General features: G+C 36.0%; 1 protein-coding gene across 1 annotated transcript in view; it reads left to right on the top strand.

Annotated features, from left to right (window-relative positions):
* LOC148159715 (dedicator of cytokinesis protein 3-like) overlaps nt 1-23,227 on the top strand; it is a 41,779-nt gene that overhangs the window by 5,793 nt on the left and 12,759 nt on the right. The window contains exons 3-5 of the mRNA XM_088005992.1: nt 6,063-6,103; nt 12,558-12,613; nt 19,616-19,728. Of these exons, the coding sequence (XP_087862118.1) occupies nt 6,063-6,103; nt 12,558-12,613; nt 19,616-19,728 (210 nt within the window). The remainder of the gene's footprint in view (nt 1-6,062; nt 6,104-12,557; nt 12,614-19,615; nt 19,729-23,227) is intronic.

Here is a 23,227-nt window from a genome sequence, read left to right as displayed (position 1 = left end):
TTGCTAATTACTTTCTATCTTGGCATTGTGTTAACACACACCATCAGCTTTAAAGACTTAGACTTAAAGCCATGTTTCTGATTATCTTTGCTGCTCAGTAGTAATATTGATAAACAGCAGTAAATTTAGTCCATCAGTGAAGGAGCAAAACAAAAATGTGAGTGATGGGACAGCTTCGCCTCCAGAAGCAGAGCCAGGATGTAGAGTTGGCCATGGCTTCAAGGTGCACTGACATTTTAAAGTGTCACACTTTATCATGAGATCGACACCCACGCAGAGTGGATGCAACATATTTCAATGTAATGTGAAGCAGGGGCTGTCAATTTACACCGTGTTGCCCTCAGAAAGATGAAGCACCAGGAAATGATGCCAACAGAGGACACCCATTTATGTTTGCTTCTTGTAGGTGTAGCAAACCAGAAAATGAAATTTAGAATTCACCAGAAAATGATCCTATCTTTCGAACTTCACGGAGCATGACCACATATGCATGATAAATCCTGGAGGAGTAGTTCTTCGCTGCTCATTGCTCTTTGTTTTCGTCACCTGTCATGGTGGCAGACATTACAGCACTCTGCTTCCTGGCTTCATGCAGTGGGAGGAAGGGTGAGAACAGTCACAGTACGCACCTTGTGCTTGGTTACTTCGTGCTTGTTGTTCCTTGGTCAGTGTTCATATTTGAGCGTTGTTTATCATTAGTGCATTGCCTTAATTATTATGTTTAGTGGTGCAGACAGTGGTGACATGGGCAGTATGGGCAACCGCTCAGGGCGTTATCTTTTTAGGTAGGGGAGGAGACCTCCGCGGATTGTGGCACAGAGATGGAAGCAAAGCAGAACAAAGAGTTTGAATTGATAATAATATTGGTTAAATTTATTTCAGCTCTAGGTATTTAATATCTATGTGTTTTTATGGGAATATGAATCTTTCAGATCAGTTTAAGATGCAATTATGATCACAGTCACAAAGTCGGCCTTCTATCACCTGAAGAACATCTCCAGGATTAGAGGACTAATGTCTCAGCAGGATCTAGAGAAACTCATCCATGCGTTTATCTTTAGCCGTATTGATTACTGCAACAGCATCTTCACAGGTCTGACTAATAAATCAATCAAACAGCTGCAGCTGATCCAGAACGCTGCTGCTCGCGTTCTCACTAGAACCAGGAAGATAGAGCACATAACACCAGTTCTAAAGTCCCTACACTGGCTCCCTGTAGCTCAAAGAATAGACTTTAAAATACTGTTGTTAGTTTATAAATCACTGAACGGTTTAGCACCACAATACATTAAAGATCTGTTATTGCTGTACCAACCGTCTAGACACCTCAGATCTTCTGGTTCTGGTCTGCTCTGCATCCCCAGAACCAGAACCAAACGAGGAGAAGCAGCATTCAGTTTCTATGCACCACGGATTTGGAACAAACTTCCAGAAAACTGTAAAACAGCTGAAACACTGGGTGCCTTTAAATCTCAACTTAAAACCCACCTGTTTACAGTTGCTTATGGCAATTGATGCCTTCTATGTATTTGCGAGTGACTGGGAGTCATTGCGCGTATATAAAACCCTGTAAATTCTAGACTAACAGGTAACCAATTAATGCACAAAATCCGCGTAGGACAGCGAAAGTCCTAGCGCAAAATTTTCGCGAAACAGGCGGACGGAGCCTGGTGCTGCAAGGCTGGAGGCCTTGTCCTGTTAGGCTGTGATTTTATCTTTTCTTTTTATCTTTTTATTACTTTCTTTTTCTTTCTCACTGTTTAACCCTGTAAATTCTAGACTAACAGGTAACCAATTAATGTACAAAATCCGCGTAGGACAGCGAAAGTCCTAGCGCAAAATTTTCGCGAAACAGGCGGACGGAGCCTGGTGCTGCAAGGCTGGAGGCCTTGTCCTGTTAGGCTGTGATTTTATCTTTTCTTTTTATCTTTTTATTACTTTCTTTTTCTTTCTCATTGTTTAAAATTATGTAAAGCACTTTGAAATGCCTTGCTGCTGAAATGTGCTATACAAATAAAATTTGATTGATTGATTGATATTTCACATTTTATTGTGTCATGTAGCACAGGGCGCCGGTCTTGGTCTTGATTCCCTCAGTCTTGGTCTCGACTTGGTCTCAAACCGTAAAAGCCTTGGACTTGTCTTGGTCTCGGGTTAGGTGGTCTTCACAACAACACTACTAAATCTGAAGCTATATCTCTAGTCCTCCAATCTGTAGGTAATATTTCCCATTTGACGTCTGTGCACTTTGCTTCACCATGATAATGATTCCAGTTGGATGGAATCCCAATGCCACTGATGTCAACACTTGATTTAAATTGTGGTGACAGAGATTGTCAATCTTAGAGTGGTGAGTACACCATGATGACACCGGAGGAAGAGGAAAGTGAAGAACAATTAGGTTAGCCATTACGAACAGCAATATTGCAAATGCATATTTTCTGAAAATTCTCAAAGCGGTTGACATACAGTACCATGATTTTCCTAAGGATAGAATTTAGCACACTACAATTAATGATTTGAAGAAGGTTGTATTGTTTTTAAGGATATGTTACCAACCGAATCCAACTGAATAAAAAAGTTTTGTCTTTGGCCACTAATAACTGAACACATACACTGATTGTATTTTGTAGCTCGCGGATGGTGAGTCTGGGGCCTCAGCTGCAGCTTACAGCTCTATTAAATCATGGTCATAACTGAAGTTACAGAGAAAATGCTCCCCTTGGGTTTTATTATTGGTTAAACAAGTAATTCCTTTTCTCATAACCTAGCTCGAGGTGTTCTCTACAGCAATATGAAGCGTCATTTAAGACTCATATTTGTCTGATTTGATTGCCTGATGGAAATCAGTTGTGTAATGCAGCCCCCATTATGAGCTAAGTCTTTTTGTTAATACCACAGAAGAGGCCCCGTGAGAGCTGCCCCACTTTGAAAATGATTTATCATGATTATTATTGTGGATTATGTTCATAATAGTTCAAAATGATTATTCTAATAACTACGGGGTGATCCGTTGGGTTACAGGAGGAAAAATGATTATTCTTCATCAGGGTAAGAGTGTGTTTCATACTTGTATGCATGGATTCACCACACAAACACCTGCTCCACGACCTCTACTTCAAAAGATTTATGATACTCTGATAACATAATAGCGCCTGGCAGAGATTTTGTTTTTAGCCATTAAAACCATTAGAAATGGACCCTGACACTGCAGCTTCAACTACTCTCTCTGATTATCATATAGATGAGAGGCCTGGGAGTAACACAGACATCTTAGCGCTGGTGATAAATGCGTCTTGATTGGTTATTAATTAGCCGTCCAATTAAACTTTCATCTCCATATTCAAATCAGATTATGAAGAGCCGCGGAGAAATTAAACTCATAATTTTGAGAGATGATAAGATGAAAGTTAATGTGAAGAATCCTGTCAAATACTCAGATTTATGGCATCACTGAATCATTTTCAAGAGCTACTATTTTATAACTGGACATAAAAATGTCCCTAGATGTTCATCTCTTTCTAAACAGTCTTAAAACACGTCCTACAAAATCTAAAACGAGATCTTGTCACAGTCCTATCTAGTTATTTGACATGTTACAAATCTTTATAACTTTTGAGTTTTGCCTTCTTGTTTAACATTTTAAAGTACATAGTTGGTATTCTAATACGCTCAGAGATGTAAAATGCATAATTCTGAGATAAATAATTGTCTCTTTCTCCTTACTGTGACAAAGAGTAATCACTCACCTTCAAAATTTTCAATAGCTGCAGACACAATCATTTTCATTTCCACTTGAATGGAGACAAATGACGCCTCTTCTGCCTGAGAGGATGATGTCTGTCTGTGGGCTCTTCCTTGAAATACTAACTCCCAGGATATGAGTAATTTTCAGCTGTCAAGGTTTTATTTCAACTTGAGTCCACTTTGATGACAGCTTCGTACTCTGCTGAGGCATCTGATGGATGTTTCTCCATGTGGAAAGACTGGTGTACTCTCAGACTGGCTGGAGAAGGAGGTCCATCAGCGATGAGAACTTGAAACCGACCCAGTTTTGCCTGTCACTAATCTGATTCTCACTCTAGCCTGCAAACAGCTAGGCTGAGCTGTGAAAGATCCCGACTCAACATTTTAGTGTCTGTAGGCCGAGTGACTCATAACTGAGAAATATAACTTAAGGTGTCTCAGGGTAGTAGTTTTCTGTTAACGAGTTCTATTGTTCTGTCGAATTGCTGTACTTAAGTAGGAAAAACCCAAAAGTGATGCACATTTTTCACTAAGTAAATATTTATGATGGAAGACCATCATAAATATTTATAAACTTTATGTAAATTCTCCTCATTTACCAGAATATCCAGATTTAGTTTCCCAAGACTCTTGAAAAGTCCTACTCTGGTTTAACATAGTAAATGGTACAAAGCCTTGCAAAAGTATTTTTCTTTGTGGTTTTCCACATTTTGTCACAAAAACAGGGATTTTATGTGATAGACCAACATTATGTTATACATAATTCTGAAGAATCATACATTATTTATTGTTTTTTTCCCATTTCTACAACTGAGTGTGAGCTCCACCTATAAATCTATAGCCTGAGCTACATATTTTGGGGCCAATCAAACTCTAATGCAGTATAAATCCATCTATTGCTTCAATACATCTGTAATTCAGATGGTTGGGGCATGTCTCTCCACTTTTTTACATCTTGGAACAGTCAAAATGAATGAAAAGCATCATCAAACATCAGTTCTTAAAGTTAGTTCTTGACTTCTGAAGGAAGCTGGTTATATTAGATCTAATTTAAGGATATCTGACAAAGTAGGTCTTGAGATGAAATGCGTGATGTACATTTCAGATTATTTGCAAAATGCAAGTCACTGCATATGCTTTTAGTTTGGAGAAGATGTGACATTAATTAAGAATTGGTCTTGTTAAACACTAAACAAATACTGTTTACAGTTTTCTTATCCATGTTTGACAGATTTAGTTTTGTCCATTCATGTTTGCATATTGGTCCCCATAAAGATAGAGAATCTAGTAACGTATGCACATAGCCACCCACACAGGGTAAAGAGCAATGGACTGAATCTGTCTCCAGCTCCGGGGCTTCATGTCCATCAGTGTCTTTATCAGAGTTTGTCATCCACATTCATGAGCTCATAGCGTCCAGTGTAAACTCACATCAACTAGGCCATCAACTTTTCACTCCAATCTTTTCAAACATGCACACACAGACACTCACACACCTCAGGTCAGTGACTTAAGTTTTCTTTCTACAACTTTTTATTTCATCACATAATGTAAAACTGATGGTTTCTCTTTTAGACCGCAGGATTCTAAATCAATGCTAATCATGCATTTTGCCTACAGAAAAAAAAAAATCCTACATACATTACTCATATTGACTTGATGTCAGTCTAATGCGTAAAGGGGTTCTTTGAAAGAAAATAATATTCAAATTTATTTATTTGAGTTATATGTCTTTATTTTTGTGATATAGAATATTTCTTGCTTCATACATTTCAGTTAACTCTCAACACTTAAAGTCTTGGCATAAAAAATGAATGATGTTGCATATCAAACATGCTATTTTTACTAAAATATCTGCTTACAGTTGCATTGTGAATATGGACTGAGTCTTTAAATGGTTTTGCAGAAAAACAAGTATAATTTTGCATTTTACTTCAGAGTCATTTTATGCACATATAAGCTTGATCGTTTTATTTAATTATTATTATTATTATTTTACCGTTTTCTTATAAGTAGATATAATTTAGTTATAGAAAAACTAACAGAATTATCTTATTATAGAAAAAGTAATGGAATTATCTCACATTTTGGTGAATTTGGTTATTGGTATTTTTTTAATAATATCTGTCCTAAATGGTGTTTGCTTTAGTGGTAGCTTATTTATTTTCTTTTACCTTCTGATATCACAATTATTTCTTCAGAAATAAACTCAAGTAACTTTTTCAAAGTTGATTTAATAAAACTTGTCGAACTGTTGACATAATCATTTTGATTCTGTGTTTTTACCTGTCACTGATTATTTTCTTTTCTTCAAGGATGGTACAGAGGATTCTCAACAAGGAAGCCGAACGTCAAGGTAAGACAGACTCTCCTTTTGCCAAACACCTTTCTTTTATCAAGAAAAATTTGTTTTTTTTTTTCTTAGCTACAAACTTTTTTTTTTGTTCTCTGTATTTGTTGTGAGAAGGTTGACGAACCTGATTACTTTTAAGTTTATAAAGAACTTTAATACATGATGACGCCTCTGTAGCCCAGTTTCTTTGCAGACCTTGATCCTCTTGGCAGAAAATTAAATCAATAATTTTTTTTTAAATTTTGCTAGATGAAGAGTGGTTTAATTTGTTTTTCATGAATATTATTGAATACTTATATTGAATATAAAATTATTTTACTCAAATAACTTTTGAAAATGCAGCAACCATCACTGCAAGCTTAGTCTTTCATAAAAATGTGACATTGCAGAAAAAAATAATTAGAAACATTTTAGATTTATTATTGGATCTGAATGTTTTATTTAGCATTACCTGTTACAAGCCAGGTAACTGGCTTTAACTAGCAGGTAAACTTTAACTTAACAGGTAAACCTGTAAAGTAAAAGTCCTCTGTTACAGAAATAACCCGAAGTGATCAGAAATCAGCACAGTGAGATTGGCGTCTTCCTTTGACAATGCAGGAACATCATTGCAGGTGGGGTAGCAGTGCAGTGCCCTTCAAAAACAGTTGTACATAGAGGTTAATTAAAGACCTAAAACTGCTTTAATGTATATTAAACTCTGTTTAGCCATTTAGTAAAACAAGAATTAAGAATGTGACACCTTACTGATTGAAAGTCTTAGTTCAGCTGCAACAACATGGGCTGCATGCCCTGCAGTTAATTACAGCAAGGGCAATGGGAGTCCATTAAGGAAGGATCATAGGTGAAAAAATGTTTAAGCTAACGTTTTTTCATGCTAATCAAACATCAGAAATTCTGAACATTGCAGTAGAGAAAACTATTCAGCATTGGTGGGTCATTGTAGCATCACCATAGCAACTGTAATTTATATTTCTTCTAAGAGCTGCTGAAGCCTTAAAGAACTAAACACAAAAACAAACATTTCTAAAGCATTTTGCCGATTGTCTAAATTGAGGTGGAAAAATACTAAATATCAACACAAATACAATACATAGAAACATAATATTCCTTATGATAAAGCAAATGAGTCATTGAACTAAGTCATCATCTGTGATGGGGGAAAACTCATGCTTATAAAATCCTCCTAGTAGAGAAAGAGGAGGCGGAAGATAAACACCAAAAGTAAACCACAACTCTTTCTGAACGTCATTTGCAGCTTCACCGAGGAAACATTTCATGTGATTTTAGTCTCTTATGGAAACGTGCCAGATGTGAGGTGTGTCTGAACAGCTGCATGCTGAACAGATGAGGTTAATGCACAGTTGCAGTTCTGTTTCTCATGATGCAGCATTACTGACCTCTGGCCTTCTGAAACACATGAGATCAGCGACAGTATCAGTATCCTGGTCTCAGAAACGACCTCTTCAACACCACATTATGTAAGACAGTGCATGATGAGTCACAGATCAATTTGGATAGAAAGTCATTTTGGCTTAGAAGGCTTTATGATTGATAAATTGAGAATTAACTGCCCTCACCAGACAAACAGCAGCACTAATGTGAGATTTGCAGCTTTGAAAATCTGCATCAACAGTTAGCTGGAACTGTAGTATAAAACAACAAAATAATGTGGCTTATTACTGAAGAGTGTAGTTTGCTTTTATTCAATAACTCAACATACACTGTCATCACAACTGATTAATATACATTCAAGAGTGGAAGACGACCTTTTGGACTGGAGATTTCACAGACTAGCGATGTCCTTGCACTGATTTAGAAGATAATTGGAAAGGCTGCTACAATGCTAGGAAGAATTCAAAAGGAGCACAATAGGAAGCACTCGGTTTGTTTTTAATGTACAGGTTTATTTCACACTCCAGAAACAACGTCTGGAGAAATGAGGCTGTGAGAGAGAAGCATAAATACTGGCTAAGAAGCTTGCAGGTCTTATTCCTCTGTTGTGATGAGCCTCAACGTGACATGATCCCAATTTGGATACATTTATTTCAACAAAACATCTTTTCTATGGATGTTTTGTGAATTACAATGCTTGCTTACGTGCAGAAATATGCATGCTACATTATGCATTCTTATGCTTTCATCCTGTTGTTGTATGGTGTGATTGTGTGCCTTAATGCGATTGAGTTTGTCTGTTTTGTTACCCCTTTTCCTCAGAATAAAGGCATCAGCCCAATCCTATTAGTTCCATCTTTATCACCTGTTTTCTTTACAATGGGCGTGCTAGTTAAAGCGAATCGCTGTGTCTCCCTGAAGAAATGCCTTCCTATTCTGAGTCATCCCTAATCCTCTGCACTGCAGAGAACTTTCCATGTTGAGTTTCATCAGTGTTTGGATTAGCCTCAGCACAGAGGCCATAGAAAGGGCAGCCTGCTTTAAGATTTATTGTACAACCATATATACCTAAGGTCATATAACAATTTGAATTAAACATACTTAAAAAGAACTTGTTTCTGTATGTTTTTTGTTAAGTTTCTGAACACTCTTGCTCCATCCAACCCTGGGTTAACAGGGGCTTACAAAGCCGATGCAATTATAGAAACATTTAAGCTAAAACACACATATATCTGTCAAATTCAGCTACATATAATCCTGAGTAAATTTATCTCTCTTTTTTCTTTGTTTTTCTCTGTGTTTAAATTTATCTCTCTTTTTTCTTTGTTTTTCTCTGTGTTTAAATTTATCTCTCTCTTTTCTTTGTTTTTCTCTGTGTTTCCAATTAGTTTTGTATTAGCTGAAGCTTAAGACTGGTGGTCGTGATGTAATATCAAAGTTATTTTGTCATCCAAAAGCGCCATGCTAAATGACATCCCAGATTTTATTCTGATGCTGCATGAAGCTGTAGAGGGAAGCTACACAATTCTCACTTGAAACAATGAGTAGAGCTGTAAAAAAACAGAAGAGCTCATAATGGAAGAAAAAGAAGGGATGTGTTATGGTTAGTGGAGATTGCCTCCTCTGGGACAAGAGAGGGACAAATCAGGAAGTCAAAAGTAAGGGTGAAGCACAGCTGTGGCTGCTTTCAGTTTGATTTAGAGATGAATTGAGTACAATGAAATGCAGATTATCCCAAACATATCGGCAGGTGTGACGACAGTGAAACAATAGAGGGCAATTACTGTCCTGAACCGTTAAGGAGGGGGGCAGATCTGTTTAATCAAACAAAAGGTGATAATAATGACTGTAGCAAATAATCTGTTTTTAAAGTGAATAAGAACAGGCTGGATCGATGTATGATCAACCAGGACAAATATTTTACAAACTGAAGAGATTAGATAATGTTGACATTTGGACACTAACATGAAGTAACAGTTTTTTTTTTCAGCTTCGATATGAACAGAGTGCTTGATGATTAACTGCTCTACTGACCCCTCATGACATCATGATTGCTTTCAACAAACCAGCGACATTAAAAGCTTACTTTTTATTACCAAACAGTCCTAATTCTCTCATGTTCTTCACTTTATGCCTTTTTATATAATTTTAGTCTGGTTTTGGTATCCTTTCTCTTAGCTGGAAAAGTATTCTCAGTATTTCACTCTCTTCTCACTTTTAGGATTGAAGGAAATCTATCAGCATACCCTGTACAGTATGAAAAAAGCTCTTTCTGCATATTTTTAAACTCATGCCTGGCTTCTTCCTGGGAACACTGCAGGATGAACATCAAGACTCGTTCAAAAATATATGTTAAAATTCAATTTGAAACACTGATTTCATATTGCAAGAAAGGTGCCTTGAGCTCATGGGTCTTTGCAACAATGGACCTTTACAGTACAGTAATGTAATCATTACAGTATTTAACTGTTTTTGAAATACTGTAATAATAAAAAATGCAACGGTTCTTCAAAAACTATATAGTTTGACTCAAAGTATTGTTCAAGCAGTAGCAGCATATTAACATACTAAGACTGACCAGTCTGTATCCTTCCTTAAGTTCACATCATACCTACGTTTACACTAATGGATACCTACGTTTACACTAATGGTAGGTGGAATATTCAAATGTGTAATTTCTATGCAATTTAACATCTGACTGACAGCAAAAACAAAAGTAATAATTTTTTTGTCAATTGGATATGAAATCAGCCATTAAGTGGTTTAAAATGTGTATCTGCCTCTACTTTTGTGTTTATGTGCTTTCTTTCTTTTTGTAAGACATTATATGATATGTGGCATATTTCAGACTAATAATCCTTGGCCTCTAAAAGGCACTTAAAACAGGTCAACACAAGGTGACAATAAGGTATTTGCAGCTAAGAGTCCAGAGGGAGACAGGATTATTTGTGGGAGGATGACATTTTCACTGCAGCCTGATTTGTCATTTATTTTCTAAGTTCCTCTTTTACTTCTGCTGTTCTTCTCTCTATACTTTATTATGGTTCTTTTTTACCCTCTCTTGTATTTTTCTCTGTTCATTTTCTCTCTGTATCGGGTTGACCTTTTCTGACTGGCTTGGTGTTTTGACACCATCAGCTAAATTAGGAATAGCACAACACGACCTCTCATGCACACATACATACATGACATCTTGTTCTTGTCTCTGCCTAGTTAGCTGTGACAGTAGGTGGTAGTTTACAGGTCAGTGCATTCAGAACGCCTTCAGCTCTCAACAGATCTTACTTAAAGGTCTTGAAGACACACGTGTGTTCATTCTCCTGTTTGTGTGTTTAGGATAAGTTTAGTTCTGTTGTTTCAGTTTTCAAAGAAAAGCTGAACACGTTTGTGTCATCAACAGAGTTGGGCACTTGTGTTTTTATTGTATGAATAAAAAGTCAAAAGACAGGTAGACAGACAGACAGAAGTAATTTGACACATGAGCAAAAATCACTTTGTTTATAAGAGAAGAGATGTTGCTGAAATGTTATTCAGTGTTAGGCTTGATGACAATGTGTCGCTGTCCCTTCAAATTGCTTAAAAACAAAAACTCCCTCATAAAACAATGTGTCTTTCAGTGTGAAACGTGAAGTCTGAAGCCTTCCCTAACAAGATGTCAGCTTCTCCTCCTGCAGCCAGTTTTCGCCCTGCAGTCACAATCATCCTTTATGAAAGTGGTACCCAGATACGTTTGATATGCTATTATATTACAAAATTTCTAATTAGTTAAATTATAGTATACCCTTTTTAAAAGAAGGTTGTCAGAGAGCGGCAGACTCAAAACTATTTGAATAGCACACTGTTTAATGTAATATCTTTTTCTGGGTTAAACCCGGGAAGTAGGTGATTACATTATTGGTTTTAATATAATTTTTCATGAAAAAAAAAAAAAAACAACAACCCAGAATCATAAGGGAATGGTTTCTGTTCCAAAGCCACTAATATGGGATGTTGGGTCTTCCTGTCAGACTGACTTCATTTGAGCAAATCAGAGAACAATTTCCCAACACCTGATTTGATCTGATTGATCTGTTTAGCGTGGATGCTAATTTCAGATAAGTTTTTTTTATTTTGAGTAGGTGTAGCAGCTTGAAATAAGCATTTTTTTTTTTTTTTATTAAAACAGCATTTCCAGAAACTTGGTATGATACTATCTGAATCTGCTCTAGACACATTGTAATCTGGGTCACTTTCATCACTCCTCGTCTAGCTTTTTCTGTTCATATCATCATGGATTTTCTCTAAATTTTACAGAAAACTGTCTAAAACATTTATGAAAAACTTCTGATAAATTTAAGGGACCATGAAGAGCCCTGCAGCTCTACTTCAAACACTTTAAAAAATGTATGAGTCTATTTTTCAGCTTAATTTTGCCATGCTCAGTTTTTGGGTTGTAACAAAAGACAGTGGAAAATTATTCTTTGCTTTATTATTAAGTTTAGAAATGAGTTAGTTCAACTTTTTTTTGTTTAATGGGAATTATAAACCAGTGCAGTGAAATATTACTGAATTTGTCTATTACTTTGCTCACAAGAGTGCAAACATCATAAACAAAAATTCCACTTTTATGTGAGAGATCAAGATTTAGGAAAATCAAGTTTGCAGAAAGCACTGCTGGTATTTTAAAAGAAACTAAACACACGGTCTGTATGTTTGAAGCTTCTATTTTAACTTTCAGTGTCTCTTATGAATAATTTACCAGTGCTCCTCTAAGATGTTCCACGTTGTATAGCCGTGATATACATGGCAGGTTGTCTTTTCTCTGGATGTTTTAAGCTTGTTCTGTCAGCATAAGTGGAAGACTGTGAAAAATCTAGTATAAAAAACTCTGCTGAATGCATTTCCTGCAAATCTGTCATATTATTATAAGATAGAACAACACCTCAGGCTTGATTAAAAATGTGCTGGTTACTATATGTAAATGGGATGGTTTGCTGAATATGATTGTATGCAAGTCTTCAAAAAGCTGATTGTAGTTTAGCTCTAACTTCTTCTACTTATGCAGTGTTTTTCTGTTTCACAGGGAGTTTTTCCTGCCAGCTACATTCACTTGAAGAAAGCCATTGTTACCAACAGAGGGTGAGTTCAGAAATATGGGAGACTGGAGCTTTCTGTCTTTAAGTTGTTGCATTTGTGTTGCCTCTTTGTGTTTATTTTTTTTATTTTATTTTATTTTTTACTGATTTAGACACATATTTTGCTTGTTCTAAGTGTGGGGCAAATCAACTACCACTGTGAAGCTTATTTATTTTTTTCAGAAGAAATCTATTATGGATTATTTTTATTTGTTATTCAGAACTAAATGTGCTTTGTACAAAAGAGAAAAAAAAACACTAGGTAACCTAATACAGATCCCTGGGAAGGCCATTGGCTAGTGACTAAATTTATATAATTTTATTACAGAATACACACTTGGATCTCTAACAGTAAGATTGTAATTATTGAAATGCTTGTGATAATTTGACTGAAAGTAGATTATCACATTTGTGATAACTGTAAATCTGAATTGAATAATCTGTCCTAGGAATTTTGTAAAGTAACTGAAAACATCTCAAGATTTTCAGAGTCAAAGTTCATCAGAGAACGCCATAGTTTAGTTGAACTATAAAACAGACACTGACATTGACTTTGGGGGAATCAGTTTCCCCCCAAAGTCCTAATGATAAAGCTGCTTTTTAACTGGAACAAAACTGTTCATGAAGTTTATGAACTGCTGAAATTGTTTTGCAGTTTTTGAGCCTAACGTCAGTATCATCATGTAACTGTAAACCAGGGGTCCCCAAACTTTTTCCTGCGAGGGCCACATAGCTGTTCCTTTCTCTGGACGGGGGCTGGTCTTAGGTTTTTGGAGAAAGAAACCTTAGGAAATTTTTATCGGCGGGGGGGGCGCTGTTCTGTCTTTGAAACTGTCGACCGGGGAGGGGGTGGGGGGGGAGACGGCGACGACACATTCGCGCTTTTAGATAGATTTTTGCCCAGAATGCAAATGGAAAAAAACCGTGAGTGAAACGGTGACTGGGACTGACTAGTATATATTCCATTGAGGGAAAGTTAGTTTCACATCTGCTCAAGCCCCCTGGTGGTTGAAGAAAAATCCACATATAAACCAGAAAATACAATATATGAAAAAAAAAAACACTGAATGCTCTCTGGTATGAGGAGGCAGGCCAGATCCAGCAATGTTCAGGGGGCCAGACCAAACGACATGGCGGGCCGGATCCGGCCCGCAGGCCACAGCTTGGGGACCCCTGCTGTAAACTAACCCATCTGGTTGTTTATTATGTTCTCTGTTTGTCTCCTAAAGTTCTTACAACTTTTAAAAAATATTTTAAATTAAATTACCTTTAGAATGTATTTTAGTTTTAAACATTTTATTAATATTAAAAATTAATTTACTGTGACTCAGAAGTAGTTTCATCAGAAACTGGAGCTAAATAAAGAAGCAAGGTAGAAAGCATAGATCTTGTCAATAAAAATTTTTAATAAATTAAACGGACTATAATAATTAGACTGCTGCAAATCAAAAGCTGGCCTTCAAACCTAGTGCTTAATAAAAATCTAGCCCTTGAACGTCTTATTTATAACCCCCTCAGTGAACATTGTGAATATTTTTACCACAATAACACTGATAAAGGTTGGCCTAATTATTCAGTCTGCTAATAAAATGTGGATGTTACTCTGTTTTAGTTCCTTTTTCTCTCCACATGATTCAGCCTTACACCATGGTAAGATCAGAGCGCAGAAGGAAATAACCTCATTAAATTTCTTGTTAGCGTCAAATACTTTTGTTTTAGATGTTTTAGTCAGACACCCCCTGTTTCCTTTTCCATAGTGGATAATCTTAGCAAAGAAAGTACAAAACACTTTTGCACCGAACTGAATAATAACATCTTTAACTCACAGCAGCACTGATGTGATTATGCAAAAAAATGCGGAACTAACTCACTTGTGTCTACAGTGTGTGTTGTTCTGTAAGACATTTAAAATGTTATTCGGTATTTTTTTTGTCTCTGGATGAATTGCTTAAAGACACTTTTCCTGAATAGAACAAAGAACTTTTTAATGGTAAACGTGGCATCTTTTAATACATTTGCATAATGACTGCAAAAGCTTGTTTAAGAAAAACAAATCTTATTAGCCAGTGGTATAATCAATGCTAATTTACATGAGATCGTTTTTTACATAATTAAAGACATGGATAGCAAATTAAGTGGAAATAAGGAATCCTTTGCTTCCTCTTTCAAACTTCCCTCCAGAGTAAATAAGAGCTGAGGAATACTGAGAGTTGCAGAGTACTTTCTAAATTTTAGAAGCTGGGAATGTAGCCCATCCACCAAATATGAACATTTTTAGTGAAAAGTACTTCATAATTGACTGTCCCAATGGTGTTTCTTTTTTTCTTTTTTAACTTGCACTGAGTAATCTTGGCTTGGTCTCTATAGTTCCATTATATGAAAATTATTTCCTAATGGCCGTCTCTAAGGACTTTCGTGTCCTCTGAATTCACCTCGAGGAGGAAAACTGATTAGACAACAGCCACATTCATTCTGATGCTGCTTTCACACTTTAGCTGGGAGCAGCTAACATGCAATGATGGGAGGGAGGGAAATAATGAGAAATAATAAAAAAGACCTTCCAGCATATGAAATTGAAGACAACTGAGGTGTATGAGAAATGGATACTCAACAACCACATAAATTGTTCCACGTTATAATTACTTTAGAGGCAGGTTTCATTACGAGTATATTTTTACAGACGTTGTAAGATTGTTTTAAAAAAGCATAATGCCTTAAGTAGTGCAACACACCTCCAAATAATGCAGCTTTGAAAAGATCAGTAATGCCAAAGGTACCTCGAAAATATAACATGATTACTGATTACTCCTTGAAGTCAGAAATCAGTCTGAGGCAGCAGACAACAGCTCCCGCTGCCTCAACATAAAAATCACAGCCAAGGTGAGCCAACCGTGTTAAAGGGCAGCATTTCCTCTGCTGCTTGCTGTCCGACCATCTTCTTCAACGCTCCCCACTGTTTGGGGGGAAGGAGACCTCCTGCGTTTCAGTCGCAGCTCTCTGCTTCACACCACCTGTTGGACCTGCTCTGTCAGTTTGACTGTGCCGTGCTGCTTTATAAAATTTGCTCTAGTATTTTTGAAGTTAGATAGTTTGATAGGTTGGGAGATTAGTGTAGTACTAATACACTGAATAAAAAGACACAAACACATTTTTTCTCACTATCTGAAGTTAAATCAGATCAAACCTTTAGCTTAGTTAGTACCAAAATAATTTCTTAAACATACAATTTATCTTATTTTGTACTTATTTCGAAGTTTGCAAAATGTCACTTTCTCTATGAATCAGGCTACAGTCCTTTCTGTCTTTTAGAGGAACATCATCAAAGAATAGGGCTTAAATAAATACTACATTGGGACATTGATACAAATTAAAATACTCCTATGCTAACCATTTTTTTCTGTTACCATAGAAAGTGAAAAATCTAATAAAACCATATAGAGCAGATGATATCTGAGTTGACTCTTGAATCTAAGCTGAATCTTGCTCTGACCATTCTCACAACATGAGTAATGTGTAAACGGCCATATGGGGAGGACGTTTTAGTTTGAAGGGTCAGGTGAAGGCCAGTGGATAAATGTTACACTAGTTTTTATTGGAGACAATCTGTGAAATAAAATAGAAGCTGTTCTTAAAAATGGCCTGGAGGACTTTTTGAATCCGGAGAACAGTATTTGGACAGAAGGAGGTTTCACTTCTGCTGTCATAGCTGGAGGTGGGACTCAGAGTGTGCTTGGCCTGTCAGGAACCTTCAGTAGCAGGAAAATGTGAGTTGTTGCATGTGAAAAGCTTACAGTTATTTACACTGCAAATCAAATTTAGATGTCCGTCCAGATTTTTTTTTTTTTGGCTCATGCTCTATATGGACCATAAAGAAAGACGAATGAGTCTAAATTTGAGGAAAATGTGGATAAATTATATTTATGTCTGTGATTTAATTCTCCAAAAAGCACCGTGATGATGTATCCGTCCATACATTTGCCCACTAATCTTTGCAGAGGGGCTAATGACTAAACATGGTTGTCACTGGATGAGAGGTGGGGTACACCCTTGTCAGGCCTCCAGTCCATCACACTGTAAAGCAGAGACACACAGGACAAACAACACACACCCAATGGCAATTTACAAAGATCAGTTACCTTGCAGCAATGTTTTTAGACTGTGGGAGGAAGTCAGTGAGAACATGAAAGACTCCAGATTCAAACCCAGAACCTTCTTGTTTCAACACGGTGCTACCTACTACACCACCGTGCAGTCAAGATGATAAATCATGAATATCATCTTGGAATGTATAAATAAAACAAAGTCATTATGAGATGCATTTAGTGTTTATGAAAGTAAAAGATTGATCAATGACTAGGGGTTGTTAGCGGTCAAAGGGTTGAATGCTTTCAAAGTTGGAAGAGCAGCTGTGTGTTTTAAACATTTTGAGGCAAATAATAAAGGAAAATGGCCAACAACACTTCTAATATCTAAAGAGGTTGAAGAAGAGACACAGAAAGTAAATATGAGATTGCTAAATATTTGGATTGGAGACAACAGAGGGGCAACACATAAGAAGAGCCAGCTGGGACAAAGATGGCTTGAGACTAACGGAGGATGGAAATGGTGGATCAGAAGTGAGATGTGCAACGATGCTTGATCAGAGGAAATATGAATGAACATTTACAGAAAAAAAGAGAATAAAAATTAACTAGAATCAAGGAGTCAAAGGCAAAAAGTAAAAATAAACTCTAAAGTAATTATTGGACAAGAGTGTTGACAGGAGAAAGTGGAAGATGAAATGTGAAAAGGAAGAAGAGAGCATAAAAAGCTTGAGCTAACAGAAATGGGACTAACAGGGGTATTATGATCTGTTTAGAGATGGCTGTGCCACAACATAAGGGTGATCCATCCTTAGACCTAACTCAGCCACAAAACAGTGTTGTATAGTTTTTACAATGATTTATTCAGAAGATGTTATTTTTCTTGTTAAATTTTACACTTCAGAAGAGTTGGGTATAAGTTCAGGGTGAATGCTAAAAAAAAACAAGTAAAAGAAAACTATAACTGGACTTATTTAAAATGAATAAACCAAATGACAATAACTTACCTCTCCAAATTCTGTGCAACACTGAAGGTGTTTAAAGAGATGCTTCAGAGATAAAGGTGTTGATCCACAGCAGCTTCATCGTTCATGCCAACAAAACAACAGAAATCGTGGCAAAGATATTAGAGTAAAAAGTTAAAACTAAAGAAACTTAAACAAGAGCAACATGAAGTGAATGAGGAAAAAGGGAAATGAAGGAAAAATATAAGGAATAGAATAGGAGAAAAAACCCTGAAACACAACTGATGTGGGTGAACTCAGCAGGCAGTTATCATCTGCTGTTCTGCTGGGAGATCAGCAAATCTGGTACATTGCTCCTATTAATTTATCAGTTATGAAACAGAAGAAGAGTGAGCTGGCTGAGAAATGGGAATACATGGTGAAAAGAATGAGGATGCAAGAGAAAAAAAACATGGCATCCATGGCAGGGTAAATAAATAGTAGGGCGCTTTATTATTTCTGACTTCCAGCCTGAAACTGTGAGTCAGCTTTCAGTTTTAACCAACAATCTCACCCTCTGGGCAAACATAGTTTTCAAAGAAGCAATGAAAATAAAACCATAAAATAAAATATAAAATGTGAATCATTTTATGTTCATAGGTGAAGCGAGGTTTTTTCTTTCTCTGATTATTTATTTTACTTAAGCTTTTACTGTTTAAGTTCCTTAAAGGTTATTTAGGAAAAAAAAATACTCCACATCCCAGTATTTCATGTGAATATTTCTTCAAACTTTCTGAAGGTTTTAATCTTCCACCCACACCATTTAAGAGCAGCAGCTCAATATATTTTTCTTATTTTTATTAAGACATTTAACACTAAACTTTGGGTCATCCAGTCAGAAAAAGACTCCCAAATTTAATTGAACCTGTTTTTTCAACTTGTAAAAGTCAACTTCACAAAACATACGCGATGATCTCTGGGCACTTTGTTGCACTCAGTCAGTCACAAACAAACAAATATAAAAATCGTTTTACAACCATAAATGGGTAAAAAACAAAAAATCCATAAAAACCTTGTAAGGACACCTGTTGGATGAGGCATCTCTCCGATTCTTTGTCCAATGTTTCCTTCACAAAAACAATACTTCACATTTCTTCCTCTGGTTTAAATAGATTTTTTTATGGTTGAAACATTTTATTTTTTCACCCACCAGTCCACCCGAATCACTAGAAGTAAATTAATATACAATATGCTCGGTTTAAAATTTCTGCTTGAAACTGTGCATAATAAACTTACAACATTTGTTTTTCAGTACATTTTTATTTACTATTTTTGTTTAGTATACTATTGACCTGTTCATAACTCTGTGACTCTTCCCCTTTCAAGCTTATTTCTGTGAACTCTGTCCTATCTGCTCTTTGGTAAAGTGTCCTTGACTTCAACTCCAGCTCTACTTTTTTTGGAATAGTTATCATGGCTTATTTGCATTACATCATCTTCATCCTACCTCTCCACTGCTGATATTTTAGATCAACCCTGAATGATAACAATAATCATCCTTTGCTGCCATCTGTATAGTCTAAGTGCAGAATATGTAATCACATTTCATTGCCTTTATGTTCCCTCAACTTTCACTTTAAATTACAGTAAAAAATAATTTATTATGATACAATAAATCAAGATGTTCCTGTTTATGTATAAGTACAGTTTGCAATATAGAAATATGAATTGTCTAACTTTTTGCCTGAACTGTATACATATTTGTGAATATATGCATAGAATGTATGTGGATAGTATGTGCGTCATGTTTATATATATATATATATATATATATATATATATATATATATATATATATATATATATAATACATCAAAATAAAGTAACCCATCAAAAGATCTGTCTCTTATTTGTTTACTGTTGAAATAATTGGCTGTTACTAAAATGTGTGTTTGTTTTGTTTGTGTCATCTCGGTGCAGACCTCATGAGACTGTGGTGCCTCTGGAAGATCCAATTGTTACTGAGGTGACGTTAACTCTTCAGGAATGGGCTTTACTATGGAAGCAACTCTATGTGGTAAGCAGCAAACTATGTACAGCAGATAATGGGTCTCATATACACCAGACATATACAAAAAAGCAGTTAAATGACACCCACAGGACTGTAGCCCCAAATTTAACATTTGTTTAGGAATTGTTCTGCTTTGTGTTTTTTAGTATCTTTTTGTTAGTATCTGAAGTTACATATTTCTTTTCTGTGTTGTTTGTTTCAATTAAAGCCAAAGGAGTTTTGTCGAGAACATACAAACATTTCGGTCTTGCCTGCCTTACAGCATGAAGAAAAAATGTTGATGCTGATTCTTTGTGGGGAAATCAACTGTACTGATGCAAGTCAGACAAAGACAAATAGCTAACCACTGTGCAGATTCAGACTGATGCTTCATGCTGTGTGCACATAATGCCACTTGAGAAACCTGACAATAGTTTTGTCTTGAGCATTGTGAAAAGACGGAGCTGTTCCTGCCGCTACTGCACTGAAAATGTTTTCCCTAGCACCAACAGCAGTTGTTCAGTTTGATGGTGAACCTAATTTTTCAATTTAAAACATTGTTTTTGTTATATTGCAGGGATTGGTTATGACTTTGTACCTTTTGGTTTTTGTATGTTAGCATTATATTGATTTCTGATTGAATTCTCAACTCTGTTTGCAGAAATGCAGCCTGAAATTTGCAATGAACCTCTATGGTGCTTCACTGTTATTGAAATGCTTCCAAGCCCAGTAACAAGCAGGCCTTTGCCAAAACCAAATTAATCAGAATTTTGACTGCTGGAGGAACTGATGTCTATTTTTTGCGGCCGAATTCCTATGATTTTGTTCAAAGTTGAGTCGCTCTGCCTTGCTTTCATGTTGGAGATGTCAGGTCAGATCAAAACAACTTTATTAATTGCATAGGGGGCAGTTTATGTGCAGCCACCCAGTCCATGTACAGTCTAGGAAAGGACAGACAAACCTTCTGTGTGCGTACCAGTAACTGTCAGAGCCACGCCTGCAGCACTGTGGCTGCAACTCTTCTATAAAATTTCTGGTTGAACCTCACAGAACAGCAGATCACAGTAACACTGCAATTCTGTTAATTCCGAGTTTACGGTGCTGCAGGACATTTTTAAGTTTTAAAGGGAAATCTGTCTTTAATCTTCTGCACTAAGGTTTCCTTGGCCAACCGCTCTGTCTACAATCCTCACTGTTTCCTGTTTATTTGTATTTCTTCAAAAGAACAAAAGGAGGATCATAAAATCAGTCTTGTTGATTTTATGATCAACAAGATCAAACTAATGCTGTGTTTAGTTTGGTGAATGACCATGATATGAAACAATCAACACTATTGCACCTTGGTAGCAGTTCAGTAGCTGCATTCTTAGTTTTCAGCCTCCCTCAGAGCTGTTTCTGTTTCAGTTAATGAATATGTTTTGACCTATATATGAAACAATGATCTCTAGCAACTGTTATGTATAATTGGTTGATTAAACACTAATCCTACAACAGCATGTTTTTATCAGATTCTATGCTGGTTTGAAAACAAAGGGTAGCAACACAAATTATTGATTTGATGTTTGGTTTATCAATTTATACTTAGTAAGCTGTAAAAAAGTTATATTTTTAAATAACTTTTTTATTTATAACTATTTTTAGATCTGTCTAGAAGACTTAGCCTGTTTGCCATTTGTTGGTGATTAAGCATTATTTCAGACCAAGTTACTGAAGAGCTGCAATTGTGACCTACGTTCAGCTGTAGACAATATGATGTGCTGAACATCAGATACATTTCTATTATCAATACTGTGATGTAAAGTCAACCAACACCCATTCAGTATTCAAAAAATAGAAAATGTATAATTTTTGCAAAGAGTTGTCAAGATTAATTCTCATTTTTAAGTCAAACTTATGGACGTCTTTTTTTATAGCTCCAATAGAAGATGTTTAAGGTCAAATCTGTGGAAAGTAATCTTTTGAAAAGAGGAAGCATGGGACAGATATGGGGACTAAAAATCACCCCGTGCTCCTCAATCTTTCATAACTAAACATCTGGCCCAAAGCAAGATGGATTACAGATTATCCTTGTTGGTTCAAGATGAAGTCCACATTTATGAACCTATCATTTTATGCAGGATTTGTGTTTACTTGTAGTAAAGCTTAGTTCCCTTTTTTATAATGTCTGATTTATAGAACAATAGGAAAATTGATATTCTATGGATGTGAAATGTTTAATATTTACACAGGATGTTTATTATTTCCATTTTTATCGTCTTGTGGAGTATATTTATGTCCTCAGGCGGTAGCCAGAAAGGTAACTTTATAAGGTAACTTTATACCTCCTGCAATTCAGATTACTACCAAGTCTTCTTCCTTTGCTTCTTTTACATAAAATTTTACTTTAATGATTTGAGTAGAAATAAATCTGCAGCTAAATGGATAAAGGAGCATTTCTGTGATTGATGGCTTCATGAAATCTAAATTTGTCACTGTTCCTCCCTTTATCTATTCGGTGGGCTGGTTTCATCACTCATCCTCCTTATGTCCTGCCAGTTCTGTCACACTGTGCTTTTATTCAAAATTAACAGACTTTTGTCTTTCCTCCTTGCCAGAGTTGAAGAGATGAAAGACAGGAATTTTACTGTCAGGGCCCATTTGACATATTTGCTATTTCCAGTTTTACATAGCTCATTTTTAATGTCCCATTAATGGCACTATAAATCCAGCACCAAGAGCATTTCATGATTTAAGTATAAATACAATGTGGATTAATAACAAGGACATAAATACAAAAATAACCTGAAGGAACTGAATGATGGGGACTGAATGCTTTAGTAATGTGGTGCATTAGTGTGTTTTTAGGCAGATAAAACGAACAAAATTGCTGGTAAAAACAAATTTTGTTTCACTGAGAAGGTTCTCATAATGGGATAGTATAAACACACTAAAAAGGTTTTTTAAAGCAGGTTATAGCCATGACAACGTGGCTGATATGTGGGTTGTGAAATGTGGAAGTGTGTGAAAAACATTTATCCAGATTATGTTTGAACACTATGCCAACCAGGCCAGCTGTAGCACGAAGTTGGATATTTTTGCAGATATTTGTTTGGTCACACTGTAACAGAATTGTAGCCATAAACATTACAGCTGCATAGTTCACCTTAAAATCAAAGTGGTCATAAAATCAAAGACCGACCTTTATTTGAACCATGAGATGTAAGTGAAGATGTGGGGAAGCAGGAGATGGTAAGTCATCAAAAATAACAATTTAGTGAGCTCTCCTGCTCTGTTATTCTTTTAAATGTTTTGATTTTTAAATATTCTTCTTTTTTATAGTAACAATTCACAAATGTTTAAATGGCAGTTCCATGGAAAGCAGACCATTTTTTCCCCATATAACCTTTACTTATAATCATAGCACAACAGAGCAATTGAAGCTCCACACAGCTTGAGGGACAGTTGTGTAAACAGGACACTAAGAGTGAAAACTGTACTTCTTAATTTCTAAATTTTAGGAGATGCTAATTTGCAAGAACTCATAAGTGTCCTCCTGAATAATC

The sequence above is a fragment of the Poecilia mexicana genome, unplaced genomic scaffold, assembly GCF_051168715.1.
Source record: "Poecilia mexicana isolate PSO_F unplaced genomic scaffold, ASM5116871v1 scaffold_5, whole genome shotgun sequence".
In the NCBI taxonomy this organism is placed as follows: domain Eukaryota; kingdom Metazoa; phylum Chordata; class Actinopteri; order Cyprinodontiformes; family Poeciliidae; genus Poecilia; species Poecilia mexicana.
This window is presented reverse-complemented; position numbering and strand designations above follow the sequence as displayed.